The 24,520-nt window shown below is 44.4% G+C and overlaps 1 protein-coding gene across 2 annotated transcripts in view; it reads right to left on the bottom strand.

The window, feature by feature from the left end:
• SPTLC3 (serine palmitoyltransferase long chain base subunit 3) overlaps positions 1 to 24,520 on the bottom strand; it is a 133,657-nt gene that overhangs the window by 43,093 nt on the left and 66,044 nt on the right. For both annotated transcript variants that reach the window (XM_026503019.4, XM_057312667.1), the window contains exons 6-8: positions 23,178 to 23,271; positions 8,907 to 9,012; positions 120 to 339 (exon numbers count right to left, since the gene is read on the bottom strand). In XM_026503019.4, the coding sequence (XP_026358804.1) occupies positions 120 to 339; positions 8,907 to 9,012; positions 23,178 to 23,271 (420 nt within the window). The remainder of the gene's footprint in view (positions 1 to 119; positions 340 to 8,906; positions 9,013 to 23,177; positions 23,272 to 24,520) is intronic.

Below are 24,520 nucleotides of genomic sequence, written 5' to 3'. Positions count from 1 at the left end.
TCCAGGCTGCCATGATCAACTGAACTGAGCGGAAGCTCTCGGGGAACTCACAGAAGCCCTGCAGACTGGGTCCCCAGAGCATTCAGGTTTAAAATAGACACGGGGAGTCCCTGGCTTACCTTCCTTCCAGCTATGTAACCCCCCGCAGCTCCAAAGCTTTTGGTGAACGTGCCCATAAGCACATCAACATCTCGAGGGTCCAGTCCAAAGAATTCGACAACACCCCGGCCGGTTGGGCCCACGGACCCAATACTGTGAGCTTCATCTATGTAGAGGTAAGCCTTGTATTTCTTCTTTAGAGCCACGATCTGGGGCAGATGCACGATGGAACCTTCCATGCTAGGGCATAAGGAGAAATTCTTGTCACTTGAGTATTCTTTCCTGGGAAACCCTGTGATGGTCTCCCTTCCAGTCCTTCTCAGACAGCCTGTCCTGACACCAGTCAGTGGGACGGACATGCAATTCCTCTCTTCTTAAGGCATATTTTATTTGGATAAGACAACCTTCTCAATCTTGAAAAGCTGATCTGGCATTATTTTACTTGAAAAAAAATGTTGTGTTCAATAGATTGAAGTGCTTATAGCTAATTCTCAAGTGAACAATTAGCTCACTGCACTGTTGATCGATTTATTTGGAAAGTCAACTAGTGTAACTAGACGGACCATTTTGGATTCTAGGTCTTCTGCTAGTTTTAATGAGATCGTTCTATGGTAATCTATCTTTGTCAGCTTGCTGCTGTCTATTTGAAGAGTTCTATCGGATCTAAACTCAGCGCTTGCATTGCCAAAGATGAAAGGAAAGAATTAAAAACACAGAAAAGAACTTTGCTTAAGACACACAGTGTTGATGAAAGCACAATAGAAAGTTCTCAGGATCTCTTGTTTAGTGCTCCTTGGAAGTCAAGCGCTATTGGAGGCATCTGGTGGTGTCCCCTCTTCTGTTCCTTTAGGGCAATGGTTCTCATTCTTGAGGGAGCATCGGAATCCCCTGAATGGTTTGTTAAAACACAGATTACGCTACCCCCCCACCCCCGCCCCTGAGTTCTGATTTGGCAGGTCTGGGGTGGGCTGAGAATTTGTGTTTCTACCAAGTTCCCAGGAGACATCCTCTGGTTGGGGACAACACTTTGAGAACCACTGCCATAGATGAACCTTTTTGGTTTAGCCCTAAGTGCTTAATTTTTCATGGTATTATAAATTGCAAAAACACTTCAAGCTCTCCAGAAAAGGGAAAAATATGAAGTAAATAAATAAGTGAAATTCACATTTACATGCCACCTTCGGAACCCAATGGGTTTAAAAGAACTTTTGGCTTTAATCAGTTCTCACAACACTTTGTGGGCTGTGTCTACACCACACATAGTTTTGACTGCACTGACAGGCGGATTCTATGAAAACACACACCCTCTCACCCTCACCACACAAAGGAACTTGTCAAACAACTCAAGCAACCCTTCAATTTCGTTCGAGAACGAATCAACGGGTGCAAACAGAAAGTTGAACCTCTCCCTTCTTCCCAATTAGTTTATTTATTACATTTAATGTATGACAAAAATAAACTTAAGTGTTAGGTCGATTCAGTCAAAACAGTCCGGCTGGTTGTGCCGTTACCCAAGCCAAGAGGTGTTGGTTTGGAGGGAGTAGGGTGACCACCGAGAGCAGCATTTGTGCTTTCGGCTTCTTTAAAGGACTTTATTCTTCAGAGCAGTTTCAAGGTCACAGCAAAACTGAGCGGAAGGTAAAGATTTCCCATATGCTTCCTGCCCCACATACGCGTAATCTCCCCCATTATCAACATCCCCCACCAGCACGGTCCACTTGTCACAAATGAACCTACGCTGACACACCATTGTCACCCAAAGTCCGTAGGTAACGTGACGGCTGCCTCTCGGTGTTGTGCATTCCGTAAGTTTGGACAAATGTATGCTAACGTGTATCCGTCCTCGTGCTATCTTACAGACTGTTTTTACTGCCCTACAAATCCCCTATTCCCTCCTCTCCCCACCCAACCCCTGGCAACTACTGATCTTTTCACGGTCTCCATAGTTTTGCCTTTTCCAGAATGCCATACAGCTGGGATCATGCACCATGTAGCCTTTTACGGCTGGCTTCTTTCACTTAATAATAGGCAGTTAGGTTTCTTCCATGTCTTTTCATGGCTTGAGGGCTCATTTCTTTTTAGTGCTAAATAGCATTCCATTGTCTGGATGCCCCACAGTTTACTTATTCATTCACTGACCGAAGGACATTTTGGTTGCTTCCAAGTTTTGGCAATTATGAATAAAGATACTATAAACATCCATGTGCAGGGTTTTGTGTGGACACTCAGCTCCTTTGCGTAAACATCAAGGAGCATGATTGCTGTATTGTAGGGTAGGAGTGTGTTTAGTTTTGTAAGAAACCACCACACTGTCCTCCAGAGTGCCTGTGCCATTTTGCATTCCCACCACGAATGTATGAGCCTTTCTGTTGCTTCACATCGTCAGTCTTCCAGATTCTGGCCTCCTAACAGGCGTGTAGTGGTATCTTATTGCTTTAATTTACATTTCCCTGATGAATTATGATGTGAAGCTTCTTTTCCTATGCGTTTTTCCATTTACACATCTTCTCTGGTGGGGTGTCTGCTAAGGTCTTTGGATCAGGTTGTTTGCCTTCTCACTGTTGAGTTTTAAGAGTTCTTTGTACATTTTAGATAATAGTCCTTTGTCAGATATGTCTTTTGAAAATATTTCTCCCAGTCTGTGGCTTGTCTTCTCACTGTCTTGGCATGGTCTTCCGCAAAGCACAAGTTGTTAATTTTAATGAAGTCCAGCTTTATTGCCATTTGTGTTTTCACAAGGTCATTCTGAATGGCTGGTTTCAGATCTTAATGAAATGAAAACCAAATACACTCATCTTCTCTTACATAAGTTTCTGAGTTAATTCCAGTATTTTCTTAGATTAATCGTTTGTTAACATGGTTTTCATTGAGGGGAGAAAGTGCGGCCATCTGACTCAGCTTCGACTGTAGCCACACCACTTACCAACGGAGGACGTGGGCAACTTACATGATGTTCTCTGCCTCAGTTTTCTCGGATGTAAAGGAAGCACGATGATGGAACCCTTCCTGTAAGGTCTTTCTAAGGAAGCCTAGAAACGATGTTTGTAAAGTGTCTGGCACGTATGAGCACTCACTGGGTTGTTCTTTTTCTTAGGAGGCACTTAGGAGGAAATGTTTGCAGTGGGGCCTGACTTGAGAAATTGGGAGCCCTTGACAACGCTCTGTGTTGAATCTTCTAGGAAAGAGGCCTATGAGTGTCCTACATAATAGACGGCTATATGCCCTCAAAATTCTGGGATCCACTTCTCATCTTTAATGTGTTATAAGTTGGTAACACAACGATGCTGAAAACCTGACATGTCACAAATGCCGTTCTTTGTTCTGGAACTGAATTTGGCAGGAGCCAGCATTAATGCTGAACAGTTTGCAGACACTGAAGGCAGCTAATTAGCCATCCTTTGCTGGGGCTGGTCGAGCTGATGTTAGGAGTCTGCCCACCTGGTTTGTATTTCTCCCTCCAAGATTAATGACTCTACAGGACTGCTGATTTCTGGAGTTACTGCAGGGCACACATGGGTCCCAGGGAGAACTCGGCTTTTATAAAGAGTTATATTCACCCGCACTAAGTTTTCATTTTCTCAATGTGACCAAATTTGAATCGAACCCTTTCCTATAGGGGGATATTGAGATCGGTGCATGCATACAAATGGATTTCTATGTTATTCCTGTAAATGGCTGTCTGAAAACACAGCGCCAAAAATGAAAAAGAAAACAAGGATGGCGTTTTGTTTTTTTTTTTTCTTCCTGAATGGCAAGTTGTGTTTTCTTTTGACTTCAGTAAAAGGAAAACAACTAAAATACAACTGTAGGTAGAGATAATTCCAGTACTTAATTTGAAGCTCTGTGCAAGGACTGGAATTAGTCTTCTACCAGCAAGCTGGTGAATAATTTCTTTGTATCTTTTCTGTTACATAATGAATTAGCTAAGCGACAAGACTCTTTTTTGAAATTTCCCTCTCACCACCTTCTCCTTCACATATAAAGCATATTATCCACTAGCAGGACTGGGAATTAACCCACTGGCCTGCCAACTTACATGGTGGAAAAATCTCCCTGGTGGGCCCCACGTATAATCCAGGGAAGAAAAGAGGGTGAAAACAGAAAAAGAAGAGAGGTAAGACTAGTTAAAACTAAAGTACTTTCTTTTCCTTTTTTCTCTATTTGTTTAAACCATGGGTTAAAGTTCTCGATCCTTAAACTTACACTGTCTTGGGGAGGAGAAGAGCTTACACTCTGAGAGAGAAGGGCCTTCTGAGACTCAAACATTTGTTTACGTATGTGTTTTCTGGAAGGGCTGGTTACTAGTTCTCGATACTTTTTATTTTGAAAGTTTGGGCTCCAGTTATGTGACTGTATCTCCCAGGTTATTTGAGACCCCCTGCCCTTCTCTAGTCTATTTCTGAATAATTGTGAGATTTCTCAACCACAATGAGTCAACCAATTAGACTTTTCAGAGACGCAAAACTGGAAGAATCTGACTTTAAAACAATTCTTAAAAGAAAATGCAGACGAGAACACTATAATAATAGGATTGTACTTTTAAGCCCCAAATCACGAACTCATGGAACTTTAGATCTCAAGTTTCACTCTCCCTATTTTACCCTGGGTAGGCAAGTGGTGAAGGCCACATGGAGAACTTGACATCTTCCATGTTTACGTCTTTGGATGGGGACCCACGGGTGGAGTCTTCTGCTGATACTGGGCCTCTGTCCCAGCAGGGCTACCTCATTTGAATCCTGGTCCTACTTCATCTCAGTTGTCTGCCCTGGGTCAAGGGTCTTCATCTTCACAGTAACTCAAGATCACACGCGTGAAGCGAGCAGTAGTCGCAGAGTAAACGCAAGCTCCTTCCCCTGACATCCCTCCTTCAGCTGGGTGGAGAGCAAACGGCTTCACAATGCAAAGAGCTTACTGTTTTCCATGCTTCAACTTCCTCAACTGAAAAGAAATTTAATGATGAAGACAGCCGCCCTTGGTTGTGGGCTTACTATGGGCAGGGCTTCTGCAAGAACGAGGTCCGATGATCTTATTTAATACTTAACAAAAGAACCCTATGAAGGGCACAGGACTATAGGTGACAACACTGGGATTTGAACCCAGGTCCCAGGCCTCCCTCCAGATTCTGGCTCCCCCATATTCTCTGTATACATAATGAGACATAATGAGACTTAGATGGTTTACGGATGGTGACATTATTACTGTTGTTATTGTTAGTGTAATTACCATTATCATAACTGCTCTTGTGGAGCTTGTGGACTTCTTAAAATTGGTATCTGGGGGCGCCTGGGTGGCTCAGTCATTGAGTGTCTGCCTTCGGCTCAGGGCGTGATCCCAGAGTCCCGGGATCGAGCCCCACATCGGGCTCCTCCGCTGGGAGCCTGCTTCTTCCTCTCCCACTCCCCCTGCCTGTGTTCCCTTTCTCGCTGGCTCTCTCTCTCTCTGTCAAATAAAAAAATAAATAATCTTTAAAAAAAAAAATTGGTATCTGGCTTTTTTCTACCTTGATACCTGCCTGAAACTGTCTGATTGGGCTGACTGCTTTTTTTAGGAATTATGAAAAAAATTGATTTATGTGAGGCATTTGTGGTGGTGACAGGGCGGGGGGGGAGGACGGGGGGGACTTTGCCCATGGTGGCAAACCACAGCAATAGATAAAAAAAAATCTGAGAGCGAAAATTCAAAAGAGGCTTTGTGCTGATGTCAACAAGGTATGTGTCCATAAGACATTGCTACAAAGTAGAGGCGCATTCGTGAACTGCTGGTTTCACATTCCTAACCCTGGTCCTTTGGAAAATCTTGTGGGAAATAATTTCGTTTTTTGGTGACAGCAGCCCATGAGGACATCCACTATGTTCCAGAACTCCAGTCTCGGTTAGCCTTATTTTACAGATGAGGAAACTGAGGTCCCAGGAAGTACTGAAGCTTGTCTAAGAGGTGCCCTGCTCCCTAGTTACAAACGGGTTCTTTGAGGTCACAGTTTCACGTAAAGACAAGATTTTGCGCAGATGAGATAAAAGAAAGGTCTCTGTGAAGGGAAGTCCGTGGAAAGTGGAGGTTTCACTGTATAAATAAATGCCAGGCTGATTGAACCACTGTGGTAGATCGCCTCCAAAGATGGCTGCTTGCAAGTCTTCCCATCCCTCTACACACAAGCCAATCCTCGCCTCAAGAGGCGTGGTCTGTCTCCCTTCCCCTTGAAACTGGCCTGGCCTTTCGCCTTTATTTTGACCAATAGAGCATGGCAGAAGTGATGCTATACCAGTGCTGGGCCTCACCCTTAAAAGACTGGCAGCTTCTGCTCTCCTTCTCTCAGAAGACGGCGCCATGTTGTAAGGAAGTTCTGGCTTGATTGCTGAGTGAGAAGAGCCTATAGACCAAGCACCCCAGAGAAGAGAAGGGAACAAGGTACCTCAGCCAACAGCTAGTACTGAGTGAGGTCGTTTTGGACGTTCCAGATCCCAGCTGGACTCCCAGCTGAATGCAACCCCATGAATGACCCCAGTCAACACCATGTGGAGCAGAAGAACTGCCCAGTGCAGTGCAAGCCCTTATGCTTTGGGTGGTTTGTTACACAGTATCAGATAACAGAACAGACACCATTGCTAGTGAGGCCCAGGCTGTGGTTTGGTGCCATGCTGGCTTGGAGCCAGAAGTCCACACCTGGCTCTGCCATCCTCCTGAGATCATGGTAGGACACAGGCCTAACCATTAACAAGCCCTGCTGCTGGAGTGGGTTCTCTGTGTAACTGATGGGAATGGTTGACAGTAAAATGCTGGTGGTCCACTTAATTTCAGCCACGATCAAAGTACTTCAAACACAACTTTCCTTTAGTGGAGCCAAGTTTTGTTTATTTGCAGTTGAATCCTGTCAAGTCTGGTTAAAGGAGATGTCCGGTCTGCTCTCCCTCAGCTGATCCCTGCTCCCACAAGTCCAGGCCTGAATGACAGGTGTTTAGACAAGGGCTCCCTTCCCAAGGTGGCAGCTGGCACAGATCACACAGGGAGAAAGACCTGGGCTTGAGATTATGACAGCCCAGAGTCAATATGAGATTATTTCCGAAAAGTAGCAAGTTCAAGGCCAGTGAGTAAATTATTCATTAAATGGAATTGTTAAATTGAAGGATTCCACGGCAGGGTCTTTCAACCTCGGCACCGTTGACATTTCGAGCAGGTGGCTTCTCTGTTGTGGGGGGCTGTCCTGTGCATTGCAGGATGGTTAGCAATATCCCTGGCCTCTGCCGACTAGATGCCAGGAGTGCTCTATTGCAGTTGTGACAAGTGAAACTTGCCCAGAGTGTCCAGGAGAGGGGCGGTTGTGGGAAGGAAACACCTTGGTTGAGAACGCTGCTGTAGGGCGATCCCAAAGACTTCATAACTAGGACACCATCTGGGGGCTGACCCGAGGAGGTGCTGATGGGTGATACATAACGTGGGCTACTAGAAACTTGGAATGCCAGCTTTGCAACTCCACAGTAGCCCTGGGGACACCCAGGACACCAGGCGCTGGGGTAGGAAGGCCAAGGGAAAAAACAAGATGGTACCTGGATTATTATTATTATTATTATTACTACTATTATTATTATTATTTTAAATCGAGAAGAAAGCACTTCTTTTTCCCAAAAGGGATGGAAACACGTTTCTTCTGCTGCTTGTTTTCCATTCACGGAACAGAAATGATGTGCACTCTGGCTGAATGAAAAGCTCCATCAGATCTACGTCTCCTTTGCAAGCACGCTTCTCCTTGTGGGGAAAGTAAGCTCTTATTCCTTTCCATTTAATATTGTTCACTTTTCTATGATTATAAGAAACATCTTCCCCAATTCTTTGAACGTGAGGATTGTTTGGAAACTGATTTAGGAGTGAGCACTCTGAGATAGGGTTTCCTTGACTCAGGGAGTAGGGCATTCGACAGAAGCACGGCTTGGAGGCAATCTCCATTTCAGCAGCGATACCAGTTCAGAGAATGAAGCCAATTCCATCACGACAGGCCTTGTAAAAGCTCTCAGGGGCTTAGTGGGTGTTTTGTCTGCTTGACTTCACAGCGGTGGGAAACTGAGCATACCGTCAGATGCTAAGTCCAGCCGCTCCCAGCTCTGGATCAAGAACTGCACTTGAGGTTAGTCTTGACCTTGTGGAAAATGGTTTCTGTATTCTAATGCCAACAATTGGCCAAGTTCAGCAAGCAACTGGAGTTTGGGTGCACTGTCCAGTTAGAAGCAACTGGGTGCCTATCAGCAATGCCATGGAGGAGAGAAGCATTTTTGTTTTTTTAAGAGAAAGAGCATGTGAGTGGGGGGGGCTGGGGAGGGACAGAGAGAGGGGGAGAGAAGAGAACCTTAAGCAGGCTCCTTGCTCAGCATGAGCCCGATGCGGGGTTCAATCTCGTGACCCTGAGATCATGACCTGAGCAGAAATCAAGAATCCAATGCTTCACCAACTGAGCCACCCAGGCACCCCAGGCAAGAAGCATTCCGATGTTCAATAACCCAGCCCCCACAGGCCTTTGAGACTGTGGAGCAGCCAACGGTAGAGAAAAGAATCAATGCAAGTAATCAATGCGCTGAGAGGACATTTCTGAAGACACCTTCACAAGCATCCAGGCTCTGAGGTGTTCTGCTCTATGTACGGACACTGAAAAGACAGGTGACCCAAGCCTGACGGCTCACATTGGTTGCTCTGGCTCAGGTCTCTTCATAATACCTTATAACCAACTCGTTTTTCCATTGAGCTAAGAGAGGTCAGACTGCCCTCCTTTGTCAGCTCGCTGCGGGGCCCAGTGTGCTGAAACGTCCCCGTTATTTCCTTACCTGTAGATGCCCTCCACTAGGATGAGAATCTTTTTCCACGCTCTGCGGATTCGAGGCTGGCCGTAGATTACAGCATCTCTCAGGAGCTTCTCTAGGCTTTGCATGTCTTGAAATAATACCAAAAAGAAACTGAGTCATGAGAAGGTTTTCCTTTTCCTCCCCCCCCCCCTTATTTTTTGAGAAGGTATCAGATTTCTTGGGCTCAGGCTCGGACCTGAACTTTTTCGGAGAGCAAAAGCAGAATCAGAGAACACATGGGGGGGTGGGGAGGGCTTGTATTTTAGTACAACTTAACTCTGACAAGATGACGCGTCGGGTTTGTATAACAGGCAGAATAAACCCCCACGGGAGGCACATGGTTTCATAGGCTCTCCTGCTTCAGCCGTCATTGAAACACTACATGCGCCCCTGGGACTTCAGCTTTGTTACCAGGTTACAATAAACTCCGAGCAATATCATCAACTCACGCTTACGGATGGTTTAGGCGCAAGCATGTTAGGGTTTAGTTGAGTTTGTACAGAGCGGGGGCCTTGCTGGCAGGTGTCTCACTTGCGATACTTTGAGATCTGACCTTTGACACCCTCCACCTTCAGAGGTTCAGAACTTTAAGCCAGGGGAACAATTAGCACTCCTTTGGAAGCATCTGGACACATTAGTGAGTGCTAGCAATTATTGAGCCCTATCTGCATGCCAGGCATCCTTCTGAGCACATTTTTTGTAAGAACTCTTCTAATCCCGGGACGCCTGGGTGGCTCAGTTGGTTAAGCGTCTGCCTTTGGGTCAAGTCATGATCCCAGGGTCTGGGGTGGAGCCCCACATCGGGCTCCCTGCTCAGTGGGGAGTCTGCTTCTCCCTCTGCCTGCCGCTCCCACTGCTCCTGTTCTCTCTCTCTCTCTTTCTGACAAATAAATAAATAAAATCTTAAAAAAAAAAAAAAAAAAGAGCTCTTCTAATCCTTACCATGACCCTAACCACGAGGCACCTTCATTTTGTTTCAGGAAACCAGGGCACAGGAAAGTCTGGTATATCTCCTAGGTCTATGATCACAACCAACAGAGCCAGGATTTGAACCCCTGCAGTCTTGTACCATGACCCACATTCAGAACAACTACCTTCGACTTCCTTCAGTGAGAGCTGTATGTTGTCCCTTCTTCTCAAGCTCCATGGTCATGTAGAATAAGGATGGATGGATGTCTGCTAGAATATTCTTGTTAACTTGTGGTGTCAAATATAATTAATAGTGACTTTTCATTTATCTGCAGTCACATGTAGATGACTGAGCTGTGGTTGAGAGACCACTGGGAAAGATTGGTCTACATCCCAGGGTGTGTGTGTGTGTGTGTGTGTGTGTGTGTGTGTGTGTGTGTGTGTGTTTAACCTGCAAAGCCCAGAGACAGAGATAAAAGGCAGAGTCTTAGGTGCATGTTTTTAGACTCCTTATATTTCTACTATGTTCCTTTGCACCTCCTGAGCCCTCCCTTTTTGAGAATCTGAAACCAAAGTACTTTAGGTTTGGAATCTGATTTTAATTTGAAAAGATAGAAATGCTACTGAACAGCTGACCTGACGGTTGCTTACGTAATGTTCTCCAGGCATTAGAGACCCCAGTAAAAGTGCTCACAGGATAAACCCAGCAGAGATCAATCTAAAACGGCACAGTCAATATCGGTTTGGGTCAGAGCGACAAGAAGCCGGTGCGCCAAAGGAACAGCTATTCTTCGGGTTATCACTGGTCTCGGCTCCAGTTAGCTCAGGTTCTTGGTTTCAGCGGAGAGCCCTGAAGCTTTACCTTTTAGTTCCCAGTCTGTGGCTGCACCTGTTTTAGGGTTTCCTTATAGCACCAGTCCTAGTGCACAATATTAGCGCCCAGTCAATGTGTGATCATGGAACCGGCCGCCTTCCCATGGAAAAAGGAAGGAGAAGAACGCTTTGGATCTAAATAGAAGTTATGAGAAAGAATTGCCTCATGTCTGCAATAGCATTTCTTTAACTACCTGTGTTTGGGGGGTTTGTTTTAAAGACAGGAAGACACCTCTGTCTTCCCAGAGGTAGGGCGTTTTAGCGACATGACATCATTACCCACTAGATGGCAGCCAAGGAAACGAAAAGCAGCTTGCTGCTTTTGAGAATTTCCGGGATAATAAACCTTCGCCTGTAAGGACATTTTGTTTTAGGCTGGGTTCCTAAGATGTTGAAGGAACCCCTGTGATTGAAGGAAACAGAGCTTTTTTCTATAATCTACTGCAGGCCTGTTAGTCTCTGAACGGAACGAAGAGACGATGAATATAAGTATTCTTGTGTAAAGAGCGTTTTTCCTTCTGGGAACTGGAATTTGTAAGGTTTGTTTTTGTTTTTGTTTTTTGTACAGAAATGACACATGATGAATGTGGTCCCAAACTAACAGCCATTTAGAAAATGAATATTCTTAAGATTTTGAAAAATCTGTATACGCAGAGATTATTCTATTGCTTATGCAATCAAATAGGCCACATACATATTATAGGCTTAGCCTGGGATTAGGTTTAAAGTGAACACCACTAAAGAAAATAGAAGGTTCTCCCCATTCTTTTAATAACAAGCAGGACAGAGAACGAGCCTTTCAATAGCCATGATGTGTTTCATGAATTTTGCAGATGGAAGTGAGAGGAATCCCGGCCCCTTCTGTGGCAGAGAGCTCATCCCGTTCCACTTGAATGGAGAGTTCCATGGGGGTTGGCTTTGGTGAAACTTCACCAAACTCCTGCTGTCCACACACTGGGATTCTTGAGCAGAGGGAAAAATCAATCAGCCTTACCTCCCACCTTATTTCCAGTGAGCAGGAGCTCAGAAAGTTCACAGAAGCTAGGCAGAGAAAGGGATGACTTCACTCAGCGTGGGATTCCGGACCCCTGTTCCTGTCTGGCAGCTTCTCTTTGGTTCTTAGGGTCTTGCCCTATTAATACTGCAGTGTGTGGGTTACAGACCTGTAGGATTCAGGGGTTCATGGTTTATGATCTGCAGGCCTTGTGAGAGCCTGCTGTTTTAGCAAGTCACACGCTAACATCGGCAAGGGATTTTTAAATAATGGTGCTTATTTAAGCACTTAAATTTGCATTATGTTCATCCTCGTGACACCTCTAAGAAGTAGGAAAGAATGATTAGGTTTTTGTTTTCTCTGATGAGCAAACCAATGCCAGAAGGTTTGTAAAACCAACCACCCAAAACCAAACCCAAACAAGCCAGTTTCTTGTTGGTTTATAAAGAAAATGCTGAGATATGGAAATTAAAATAAAAGGATAAATTCGATGCCATCACGGGGCACATACATAGCACTATTGTACAGTATCATTCTAACCTTATTGCACATTAAGGACTTGTAATTTTGCCACAAGTTTCGGTGTCAGCAATGCCTTTGACATCATTCACCACCATCCAAGTTCACTAAGGTGGTTTCCTTTGGTTTGTGAAGGGCTGGGAGGAGTGAGCTGGCATGCTGGGTGATGAACACTGAGCTATTAAAAATGAAAGCACGGAGGCCACGTTCTGGTGATCCGTGCAAAGCAAGTCCTGGTCTGTCACAGGCCTGGCTCATCAGATTGCTGAATTGCTAAATACCTGGAATAATCCAACAACCTGCCAGAAACTATGATCAGGCTTAGGTGACAAACACACTTTGAGAGCCTATTCCTGAGCCTGTCCTTGAATTCAAAGCCCTGATAATATCTGCAGGCCTCTGGGATCTGGGCAAGCTGCAGATAACGTACTGTGAAAAGCAGGCCCAAGGAAACAAGGATGCCATAATCTTCTCAGAAGGGAGGCTGGGTGTAGTTCAGTGTCTTCCTGAAGATCAGAAGTGGATATCTGGCTTCTTTCTGACTTTCCAATACAGCGACAAGACTTTTTTTTTTTTTTTTTTGGCATGGCTTCCTCCTTCCTCTTCTCCTGTGCAACTGACCTTCTGTTGAGACCTGAGCGCTTCCCTTACTCCCAACGGCTTTCTCCTCCTCTGGATCCAGGGCCAGTCATGGCGGTTGTGATGAACGTCGGCCTCTACCTTCCGTATGCTGCCCGCTGTGGCTGATGGTCCTTCACCCTCAGCTCCAAGAAAACCACCTCCAGGTGCGTTTAGGTCCGCCCTCTGCTTCCCTATTCCACGGGCTGCTCACCAAAAATCGTTTCCTGCCTGCACACGACAGGTATCCACCAGATATCTCTGAAGGGACAACATGGCTGGGTGATGAAGGAACGCACTTGTTACTTTAAGTCCTTGCTCCCCATCTGTTCCCCCATTCTTCTCGTTCCTTTGGAGATGCTCAATTTCATCCTTCACATTGCGCCAGAATGTGAAATATTAAGCAATCTTACTTAAGTAACTGTGAACGATGATAAATAAATTATGCTTAACTTTTAAGATGGTGATAGGGGAAATGCACCTTGTTTAGCCTTTAGGGGAAAGCATAATCATAATGGCTAACTTTGGTAAGCAAAGTAAATATTTTTCTCCAAGTCACATTTATAGTCTTTTCCCCATGAGATCAATGAGGGACTTTCTGATGCATTGAAATTTGGTTTTACGGTTTGGGTAAATACTTTGGTTCAGATTTTCTTGGTAGCTCTGTCAGTATATGGGCAGTCATTGCATGACCTTGGGCAGGTTTTCAAGAAGCAGGGTGATCTCCTTGCAAGAGTGCAAAGGCAACTGGGAGCAAAGGACCAAGCTGATCTGAGGGTGAGGCAGGTGCTAGGGGCAGGGCCTGTGTATTGGGGGAGGGGATCATACCAGCAACTTCTGATCGCGGGGACATGAGATAAAGGACAGGAAGAGCCTAAAGCATGGGGACAGAGTCCCCAGGCTCTGGTCCAGTGCAGCATGTAGGGCTCTGGTTGGGAAGAATTAAACACAGTACTGACTTGGGATCCCTAAGCACTTGAGGTCAATTCAGGAAGGTAAGATGTGATTCGGGGAACAATGTGGAGGCTCAGAAGTCAGTGCTGGGATCCTGCGTCTCAGGTCAAGGGCAACCAGAGTGAACCGTGGCTGCATCTGCCTAAGCCAACTGCCGGGCTCAAGAAGAGTTGCATGGGAGAGGGAGAGGGAGGCCCCTTCACTTCACCAGCTGGGAGGCAGCTGGGGAAGGAGGTCAAAGTGTGTGTGCTTAAAAATGGGAACTGGAGTCAGATCTCCTTGGTGTAAATGCCAGCTCTGCCTCTTACTAGCTCTGTGTCTCCTCACCACTCTGGGCCTCTGTTTCTTTGTAAAAAAGGGGAAAATCCTAGCAGGTGCCTTGTGTAGTTATGAAGCTCAAATGAGTTAATACATGTAAAAGGCTCATTACAGCAAGGGTTCAATACTGTTAGCTGTTGTTAAAACATATCGAGGCAATCACGGTACTTATTAAAGAAAACAACCCAGTTCAGGAGTCCAAGTCACACCTTAAGATCTAAAAGATTGTGGCTCATAAAAAGTAGTCTCAGTGCTGTTTATGGGTTTGAACTTCCACTCAAACAGCACTGCGGAGCCCTCAGAGGCAGAACTCAAGAGTTTCCCTACAAACATTGCACTCATTCTTCTGTCTCCTCTTGGCCTTTAAATGTCTTTAGCTGGAACCTTGGTTCTTCCTCTCCATTTTTTTTTTTTTTTTTAAACAACTGCTCCAAATTCTTGGCCTGCCCAGGCCTCTGACCCCATGGCAACTCTCCTAGCTGAAAAGCCTGCTTCTCCTCTCCAGGACTAGTTCAAGAAGCCCTTTGTGATGCCCTTGAGGACGGAGATTGCCCACAGCCTTGCTAAGTGTGGTCCCACACCAGCAGCGTCTGCGTCACCTGGGAGACTGGCAGAAATGCGGAAGCTCAGGCCCCACCCCAGGTCTACCGCATCAGAGACTGCATTTCCACAAAACCCCTCTAGTGAACCTAGTGTATGTGAAAGCCTGAGAAACCTTTTTCCAGAATCTAAGTCCCATGTCATTGTCAGTAAAGTGAGCAGATTGAGAGAAAAAAATAACTCAGTCCCGATTTTCCAAATCTCTGGAAGAAGTTGTCAACTTTCCCAGAGAGTTAAAATTTATCCAGGGCTTGAAGTCCTGGAATGCCAAGGTGTTAATACGCAGCCTGCAGATTGTGTTTACCAAAGGCATCCCAGGGCCCCAAAGGGCTGCGGCCCACTTCCTCAAAATGTATCAGAATCACGATGGAGACCAGACTTGTGGGTCCCTGCTTGGAGCTGACTCCTTAGCTTCGGCTATGAAATGTCTGAAGAGTCTGACACCTGATGAGACAAAGGCAACCTAAGCACTGGCCATTTCACCTTAGCTGCCCAAGGGAGAAAACACAAGGAGGTATTCTTTGCACTTAGCCAGAGGAATTTAGAGGCCATAGGTTAGGATTCGGAGTTAAAATTTCAGTTACTGACAAGATAAGCTGTCACACTAGATTTGTTTTCACACAAGGACCCACAGCCCTCTGGGTCCTACATATGCTCTGGCAGTAGCCGGACTTAGTTAGTGGGTCAGAACATTAGCAAATGTTGCACAGCCCTGCCTATATCCCTCACCCCACCTCTTATTGCAAACACAGGCCATTCTTTGTCCAAGAGCTTTTTTCCTGGCTGTGGGGGCCACACTCAGCCTGAGCAGGAACAGCCTCCAGCCACCCACAAATGGGGCTCCCTCACACCTCAAGTGGGATAACACCAAGGTATGTCTACACTGCTACCCAGAGTTTCCTTATAGGATTGAGCTCTACTTGTCTATTGTGGTGGCTTGCTTGACAACACGCCCTTTGTTGGCTGCCTTTCCTTCTCTGCCTCCATTCCCTGCCCATCTGCTGGTACTTCCTGTGGTCACATCAAATCACTTGTACTCGAACCCTTGTCTCAGGCTCTGCTCCTGGGAGAAATGAACCAAGAGAAGAACAACACACTTGGGTTTGAATTTTGACTCTGGCCATTGATCAGTTGACATTGGGTGGGTCACTTAATCACTGTGAGAATCAGTTTCCTCTTAACAAGTAGAGATAATGGAGAGAACTATGAGTACCGGTTTTTGCTAAAATTGAACGATCTGATTACATAAAGGGCTTAACATAGCGCTTGGCACCAGAGAATGCAGAGTAAATGATAGGTATGGTCTCAGTAATTGTCCATAGTCACTATCCAGGAAGAACTAATCTATGGTGACAAAGAAGTCGGTACCTGACTTTGAATTTAGTACCACTGAAAATGGTTGCTGCAAATACCAAATGGTATCCTCTGGTTTTGATTTATATAAAATAGGGCCTCTTTTCCTCCAAAAGTCAGGGGAATATCTTCAAGGTTTAAGCAGAGGACATAGGCAGTGGAGAGCAGAAGTAGAGAGTTAAAGGAAATCCCATGACATTAAATGACATTTAAGAACATTGTAGTTGAGGTGGCCATTCTTAAGAACCCGTCTCACAGGTTATCAGCTTCGGTCTGGGCTGGCTGCATGCCTCATACACACACAGGAAGGCGATTTAGTATCTTCTACATCTTTACATTGTCACTGCAATCTGCATGGATGCATATTAAGGATTAAAGCATCATCGTTTCCTGAGGAATTTAGTGTTCTCCTGGGAATGGCAAAGCAGGAGAGACAGCCAGCAGCCACTGACGCCTTACATCCTGGGACCTCATTAATTCTCTCCCCTCCATGTACCCTTTCACTTCTCTCATCTCTCGAGGAAGAAGTCATTCAAAGGACCCTGGAGGTACCCCCGCTCTCAGAGGTGGCTATTTTCGTGATGCGAACACAATAGCTGGGAAAGTTTGCCCATTTGCAAAAGTAGTAAGCATGTTGGCGAGTGGGAACAAGGGCTTTGTGTGTCTGAGAATAAAAGTGTATTGCTTTCCTTTCGGGCTGGAAGAAATTAGCACAGATGTATGGCTCAAAAACAACACAGATTTGTTATCTTACAGTTCCAGGGGCCAGAAATCTGAAATCATCTCACTGGGCTCAGATCAGGGTGTGGGCAGGCCTGCTTTCCTAGCTGGAAGCTCTAGGGGAGACTCCATTTACTTGCCTTTTCCGGCTTTCAGACGCTTCTGGCACTTCTTGGTGTGTGACCTTTGTCCACTTCAAAGCCAGGAGTGACCATCAGCCTCTTTCTCACATGGCATCACTCTGACACTCACTCTCCTGCTTCCCTTTCCTACATTTAAGGACCCTGTGATTTCACTGGACCTATGCGGACGATCTCTTTATGTTAACGTTCGCTGTTGACCAACCTGAATTCCATCGGCAGCTTTAATTCCCCTTTATCGCATAATGTAATATATTCACAGGCTTTGGGGATTAGGACACAGACTTTTTTTTTTTTTTTTTTAAGTAGGCTCCATACCCAGCATGGACCCCAGTGTAGGGCTTGAACTCAGGATCCTGAGATCAAGACCTGAGCTGAAGTTCAGATGCTTAACCGACTGAGCCACCCAGGCACTCCCAGGACAGGGACATCTTTAAAGGCCATTATTCTACCTACAATAGAAAGTTAAGAGCAACAGCAGCGCATACATGAGAGAATTTTCACTAGATGAGGGAATTTGGACCCTTGCTGCGCACAGCTCCCGTTAGTTGGAAGGGGCGGGTGGCATTCATACAGCCAGCTCCAGACTTCACCACCCAGCAGCTGTAGGATCGTGGACAAGCTGTTTCATACCTCAAAGCCCAGATCTCTTCATTTGTAAACTGGGACCTACCTCACGGGGTTGTCCGGGAGATTAAATAAGTACATAAGAGAAGGCCTCTAGCTCAGCATCTGGCACCACCTAAATTCTCAGTAAGTGCTGGTTGCTGGTACCAAAGCACCCAGCTAACACGTATTACAGAGACGGAAATGAGAACTCGTCTCTGCGTTCTGGGAGTACAAAGGGAGGCCGTGAGGAATAACTTACTGAATGTTTTGAGAGCTTCTTAAAATTGGAAGATAAAATGAAATTCTTGAATTAGAATTTCATCAAAGGATTGAGGAATTAAAATTTTATTTGAAAGTAATAACAAACCTAACAAAAAATTGCAAGAGTGGGAGTACTACAAAGAGCACCCACATACCCTTTTACTCAGATTCATCTGTTAACATTTTATTCCACTTTATCACTCTATCACCTATCCGTCCATCCGTCCATCCGTCCGTCCATCCATCCATCCATCCATCCATCCATCTACATTTGTCCGTGCGTATATATGTGCATGCCCACACATACAATTTTCTACTGAATTGAGACTCCTGTGCATATATCACGTTATCCTTGAACACCGTCGTGTGTCTTCCCTAAGAATAAGGGTATATCCTCTTAGGAGACTACCGCAAGGGTCAGCAAACTCCGTCGAGGGCCAGAGAATAATATTCTAGGTTTTGTGGATCACATACGGTCTCTGCCACACATTCTTCTTTGTACTTTGTACAGTCCTTTGAGAATGTGAAGACTCTTCTTAGCTCACAGGCCATAGCTTGTTTGCCCTGGATGACAGAGTGGCTATCGGCGTCATTATAGTTAACGTTGATACCATCGTCTTACCTAGGAACATCTAACCCCTGGCATATTCCAATTCTGTGAACTGCTCAAGAATGTCCTTTCTAGCATCTCCCCGTCTCTTTCAGAATCCAGTCCAGGGTCAGGGGCTGTATTTAGTTATCACAGCGCTTTGGTACCCTTTAATCTGGATCATCTCCTCAGCCTTTCTCTGTCTTTCATGGTATTAGCATATGTGGTGAATACATTCCTTTTTTCTTTTTTTTTTTTCAATAGAACATTTCTACCTCAGGGTTGTCTAATGATAAAATTCAGTATTGAGCTACCCTATGACCTAGCCGTTGCAATACTGGGTATTTACCCCAAAGATACAGACGTAGTGAAGAGAAGGGCCATATGCACCCCAATGTTCATAGCAGCATTGTCCACAATAGCCAAAGTGTGGAAGGAACCGAGATGCCCTTCAACAGATGACTGGATTAAGAAGCTGTGGTCCATATATACAATGGAATATTACTCAGCTATCAAAAAGAACGATTTCTCAATATTTGCTGCAACATGGACGGCACTGGAGGAGATAATGTTAAGTGAAATAAGTCAAGCAGAGAAAGACAACTATCATATGGTTTCTCTCATCTATGGAACATAAGAACTAGGAAGATCGGTAGGGGAAGAGAGGGATAAAGAAAGGGGGGTAATCAGAAGGGGGAATGAAGCATGAGAGACTATGGACTGTGAGAAACAAACTGAGGGCTTCAGAGGGGAAGGGGTGGGGGAATGGGACAGGCTGGTGATGGGTAGTAAGGAGGGCACGTATTGCATGGTGCACTGGGTGTTATACGCAACTAATGAATCATTGAACTTTATATCAGAAACCAGGGATGTACTATATGGTGACTAACATAATATAATAAAAAAACATTTAAAAAAATTCAGTATTCTGATTTGAATACTATGTAAGTCATGTTGAGTCCTTCTCAGGGTATCCCATCTGGAGACACACACCACCCATCTGCCCCTCATCAATGATGTCAGTTTTTACCCGCTGTCCAGATGTCGTCGGATTTCTTCCCAATGTAGTTACTATGCTCCCTGTTGGATTTTCGCTGGAATTATTTTATTTTTTTAACGATTTTATTTATTTATTTGACAGAGAGCAACACAGCGAGAGAGGGAACACAAGCAGGGGGAGAGGGAGAGGGAGAAGCAGGCTCCCCGCTGAGGAAAGAGCCCAATGCGGGGCTCCATCCTGGGACCCCAGGATCATGACCCGAGCCAAAGGCAGATGCTTAACGACTGAGCCACCTGCACGCCCCTTCACTGGAATTGTTATCCTGAGAGGGGAATCTGAAGTAGAAGATATGATCTAGCTGCACAGGGTGCCATGGGCTGGACCAAGAGAAGCCGCCTGAACAATTACTGAGCAGTTGGAACTAATGGAAAGATTCAGTCTGTGGCTGAATGCATCAGTTTATTTGAATATTTAAAATAAGGTTGTTCTGTAGGGGTCTGCTTAGAAGTTTTCCCATTGTATGGTTTCTGCTAAATCGTGTGTGTGTGTGTGTGTGTGTGTGTGTGTATTTGAACAAAAATGTGGAAATAATCTTCACTGGTGTGTTCGTGTTGTTGACATCTACTCTATATATGCATGAATAAGAGCAGTATTTTTTGATAGCTTTTTGTGGGCCTGGAATACAGGTGATGATTATCCCCTTCTCTTCATATTTCAGCCTCAGCCAACAGGCAAAGAATCAATTCAAGCCATCCCCTGCTCACCCCCCTCGAAACGAGGGTTGTTAGCATGTTGGGGTCTGGGCCTGACATTCCTTTGCCATGTGGGCCACGGGAGACTATCTCAAGATGCAGCAGCCAAACCCCAGTTCACTTCCTGACCTACGTGCTACAGGCTCTCAAGTTTCTTGTCTCCATGCAGACCAAGAATGGTTGGGCCTCCAAGTTGTCCCATTTTGGCTTCTTCGCCGGTGACCAGGTGTGTAAAGTAGTTGGGTAAAAGAGCTCAGGGTCCACTGAGTGATTCATTTTAGGTTCATAAGAGGGGGAGGTGGGAAATCATACCTGGGGGTCCGGCTCCTGCCCCAGCAATGGCGGCTAGAGAAGTGGTGTTCGTTATCTATGGCTACACCACAAATTACCCCCAGACAACAAGCACGTAGTATGCACAGAATCTGCAGGTTAGGAATTTAGGAACCTTAGGTGGGTGTTCTGCCGGCTCAAGAAAGGTGTGAGCTGCAGTCAGGATGTTGGAGCTACAGTCATCTGCAGGCTTGAGTGAGGCCGGAGGATCAGCAATGATAGCCCACTCACATCACCCGGTTGTCAGCAAGAGGCTCTAGTTCTTCTGCCCAGGCTGCTAGTGCCCCCACTAGTGACGCCAGAGAGAAGCACAGGCAGAAGCCATAATGCCCCTAAAAACCTAGCCTCGAGAATGACATAGCATCACTTCTACTGTATTCTTTTGATCACATAGCCAACCCTGAGACAAGGCGGGAAGGGACTACCCAAGGGCATAAATGCCAAGAGGTGGGGGAACCATTGAAGAATCACGACCGTAAGTCTTAAGTTGGAGAGTAGGAAATTCTTGATTAGTGAATGAGAAAACTCTCAGTTGGGTATATATGCATGTCTATCTGTCTAGCTAGCTAGCTATCATCACCCCTATAAAGCCTTCAAGGGAAAAGTAGAGAATGGTAGAATTTGGGCTAATTTCGCATAATAGCAAATGCTGGATAGAGAAGGTGTACGAGAACTGCTTTGGGGACAGCTGACCTTTACAATCCATAAGCAGATGGTCTTTTCCATCTGGTGCCGTTCAAAGCTTTAACGTAACTCAAAGCTCATATCTGTGTTTTCACTGCCACTAGACATAGGGGAAGGCAACTAAATGCTTTGAGCAAATACAATTCATCCAGAGAACAGCACGGAATGAAGCAGAACTGTCCAAACACTTTTTGTTGCTTCTTGAAGTACATATATCTTAGCTTGTATATATAGCTTAGTGGCTTTACCTTAACTGGCCAAGACCTTATTTTTCAGGCTCTTCTCCAGGAGTTCAGCAAGAGGTCTTGCTGCTCTTTACACACTCTAGATTATTCTGTTTGAAATTTCCCTTGCCCTTATCTCTGATCAGAATTCTCTTAAACCTTCAAAGACTATGGCAGATGCTATCAATTTCATGCAAGCCCCAAAGTGAAATGACCTCTGCATTCTTCTGGGTCATCATGTTTTCTACTGTCCCTTAGTGGCACTGGCAATGCAAATGACGAGGATACTAATAATCATAATAACACAGTAGGTACAAGCATCTCAGAAGTTTTCATTGCCAGGCTTCGTGCTAAGCAAGCACTGTATGTATCTTCTCCAATGTATCATGAATCAGGCATTGCAATTATCCTCATTTTTGGAATAGGTGAATTGAGATCCGAGAAGGCTAAGTAATTTGCCGAGGACCACGCTAATAAGCTATAGAACAGGACAAAAATGCTTGGGTCAAAGCCTATACTTTTTTCTTAAATACCAAAGATATTATATGATAACAATTATATTTTAGGAAAATTTGTTTACAAGGAATTGACAGATTTTAAATGTAAAATTCAATGGATTTTATTAAGAATGTAAACATCATCCCAATCAAAATATCAAACATTTCTACCCCCCCCCCCCAGAAAGTTCCTTTATGCCTCTTCTCACCAATTCCCTCCCCCACAATCTGGGGCAAGCATCATTATGATTTCTATCACCATAGAGTAGTTTTGTCTAATAGTTTGTTTTTTTTATTTACTATCAACAAACTCATATAGCATATTCTGTTGTGTGTCTGGTTTATTTCATTAAAAGCAGTTTTTCTTGAGAGTCACCCATGGGGTGTGTATCAGTAGTTTATTCCTTCCTTATCGGAGAGTCTTATTCTATTACATGAATACAGCACAGATCTTTTCCATTCTCCTGTTGATAGACATTTGGGTTGTTTCCAGTCTTGGCTATAATGACTACAGCTGCTATGGACATTCTTGCACAAGCTTTTTTGTGGACATACACTGGAAATTCCAAGATGAGGAATTTAGGGGTCACAGTATAGGGATATGTTTAGCTTTGTAAGACTGCCAAGCAGTTTTCTGAAGAAGTTGTATCATCGTACCCTCCAGGAATGGGAGAGAGATCTAGTTGCTTCATATCTTTGCTAATATTTGGTGTTGTCATTTTTTTTATTTTAGCTATGGGCATGGAAAAAGTCCATCAGCCAAAGTCTGTACGCTCAACCATTGCCTGCTACTGCTGTGGCCCTTTTTCTACTTAACCCAAGATACAGTTACTTTGATTGATACATATCTGCTTCTCCCACTAGATTGTAAGCATGTGCTGGGTGGGGATAGTGAAAGGAAACATTATTTTAAGGAAGAACTCACTTTTTACCTGACTATAACATAAAGCTTAAGTCTGAAAACTTTCCTAAGGCAGAATTACAAAAAAAGAAGAGTTATAACACTTCTGATAATTAAACGTCAATCTCTTAAGAGATCAGTCATGTCTTCAGAGGCTGCATTACAAGACCACTAAGAACAGTGACATTAATGTGTTTGGGTTACACTTAGCAATCTGGGCGTTTAAAGCACTTCCACCATTTGTTTCGGGTCAGCAGAGGTTAACAAGCCAGTAGTGAATATAAACATAATTGTGTTTCATTAGGCTAAGTTCCCAGTTTGAAGAGCAAGGACAAAGCCCTATCAATAATCTTTACGCTCTTCTAGAAGCAAGTAGTACGTGTTGGGATAAATTCATCTGATACTCACTGTTGTGTTTGAAGATCCTTATGGTCGCACCTGAAAGTCGGGCCCCGAGTACAAGAGATGCATGGTTTAACTCATCACTTAAAATGAGGCATCCCTGTTCCGAAAGCAAACACACAAAACACAAGGCCAATAAATAAAATTAAAGAAAAACAACATGTGGGAAAAGAAAGACAATTTGAGACCTGTAACACACATCCCCCAAACCCTCTTTAATTTTGAAAGGCCCAGTTTCACCTGGTGTCTATGTGGATAAAATCCTGTAGACAAGTAGCTGATAAAGATGGGGATTATTTTAAGGGATTACGTCTTTAACCATTTGCATTTGATTTTCATCAGAAAAGATCATTCAAGTCCTTGGATCATGCCAGCTACCATTTTCTAAAGAATGAATCTTTTACAGGAAAGTGGATATACTTTGGGTGGGTTGTGGTTTGCTGGGATTTTTCAGTCCCGTGCTGGATTATTTGGGACGATTTTGGTGTGCTCCTCCTGGAGGGCAGGGGTCTTTTCTGCAAGGCCTTACAAGCTCTTGTTTTCCTATCCTCATTCTCCTCTGTATTGATATCCGTAGACAAAAGCATCACTGCTTGCCAACTCAAAACTTTGCATTTGGAAAAGTGTGGATGGAAATTCAGTCTGAGGGGAGTGAAAAAGATCAATCAAATATACTGCTTATAAATTACTGTTGTGAAATTAGTGTTCTTTTTTAATTTAAAAATTTCTAAATTATAAAATTGCTCAAGTGTGCCAAAAATGCAGAGACAAACTATGATGGCCATTTGTGGCCACCCAGAATCTCTGAGTCTTTGCTTACAGTTTGGAAACTTCATACATGACATGTTTTAAGTTTTGGGGGCAAGAGCCAGCAATATTCTCATACCTCCATACTGTAGATGTGTGTGTGTGTGTGTGTGTGTGTGTGTGTGTGTGTTTATAATATTTTTTTTGTGAGCCTTTGAGAGTTACTTGTAAACCTCATGATACATCACCCTTAATTTCTTCATCATGTATTTACTGAGAACAAGGACATTCTCTGGCTAAATCACAATGAAATGATCATACCCAAGAAATGCAACATTCATATAGTGCTGTCACCTAAGATACAGCCCGAGTTTATATTTCCCCAACTGTCTTAATATCAGTGTCTTTTATAGATGTTTTATTTCCTTCTATTTTTTTCAATGCAGAATGCAGTCAAAGATCACATATTGCATTTAACTGTCATGAATCAGATTATTTTAAACCTAAATCTGATTATGACACTTGCTTACTTAAACTGAGCCAACCAAATCCCCCATTTTCCTCAGAAAGAATTCCCAATACTCAAGCATGAGTACGAGGCT

The sequence above is a fragment of the Ursus arctos genome, unplaced genomic scaffold (assembly GCF_023065955.2).
Source record: "Ursus arctos isolate Adak ecotype North America unplaced genomic scaffold, UrsArc2.0 scaffold_16, whole genome shotgun sequence".
NCBI classification, from domain to species: Eukaryota; Metazoa; Chordata; class Mammalia; order Carnivora; family Ursidae; genus Ursus; species Ursus arctos.
This window is presented reverse-complemented; position numbering and strand designations above follow the sequence as displayed.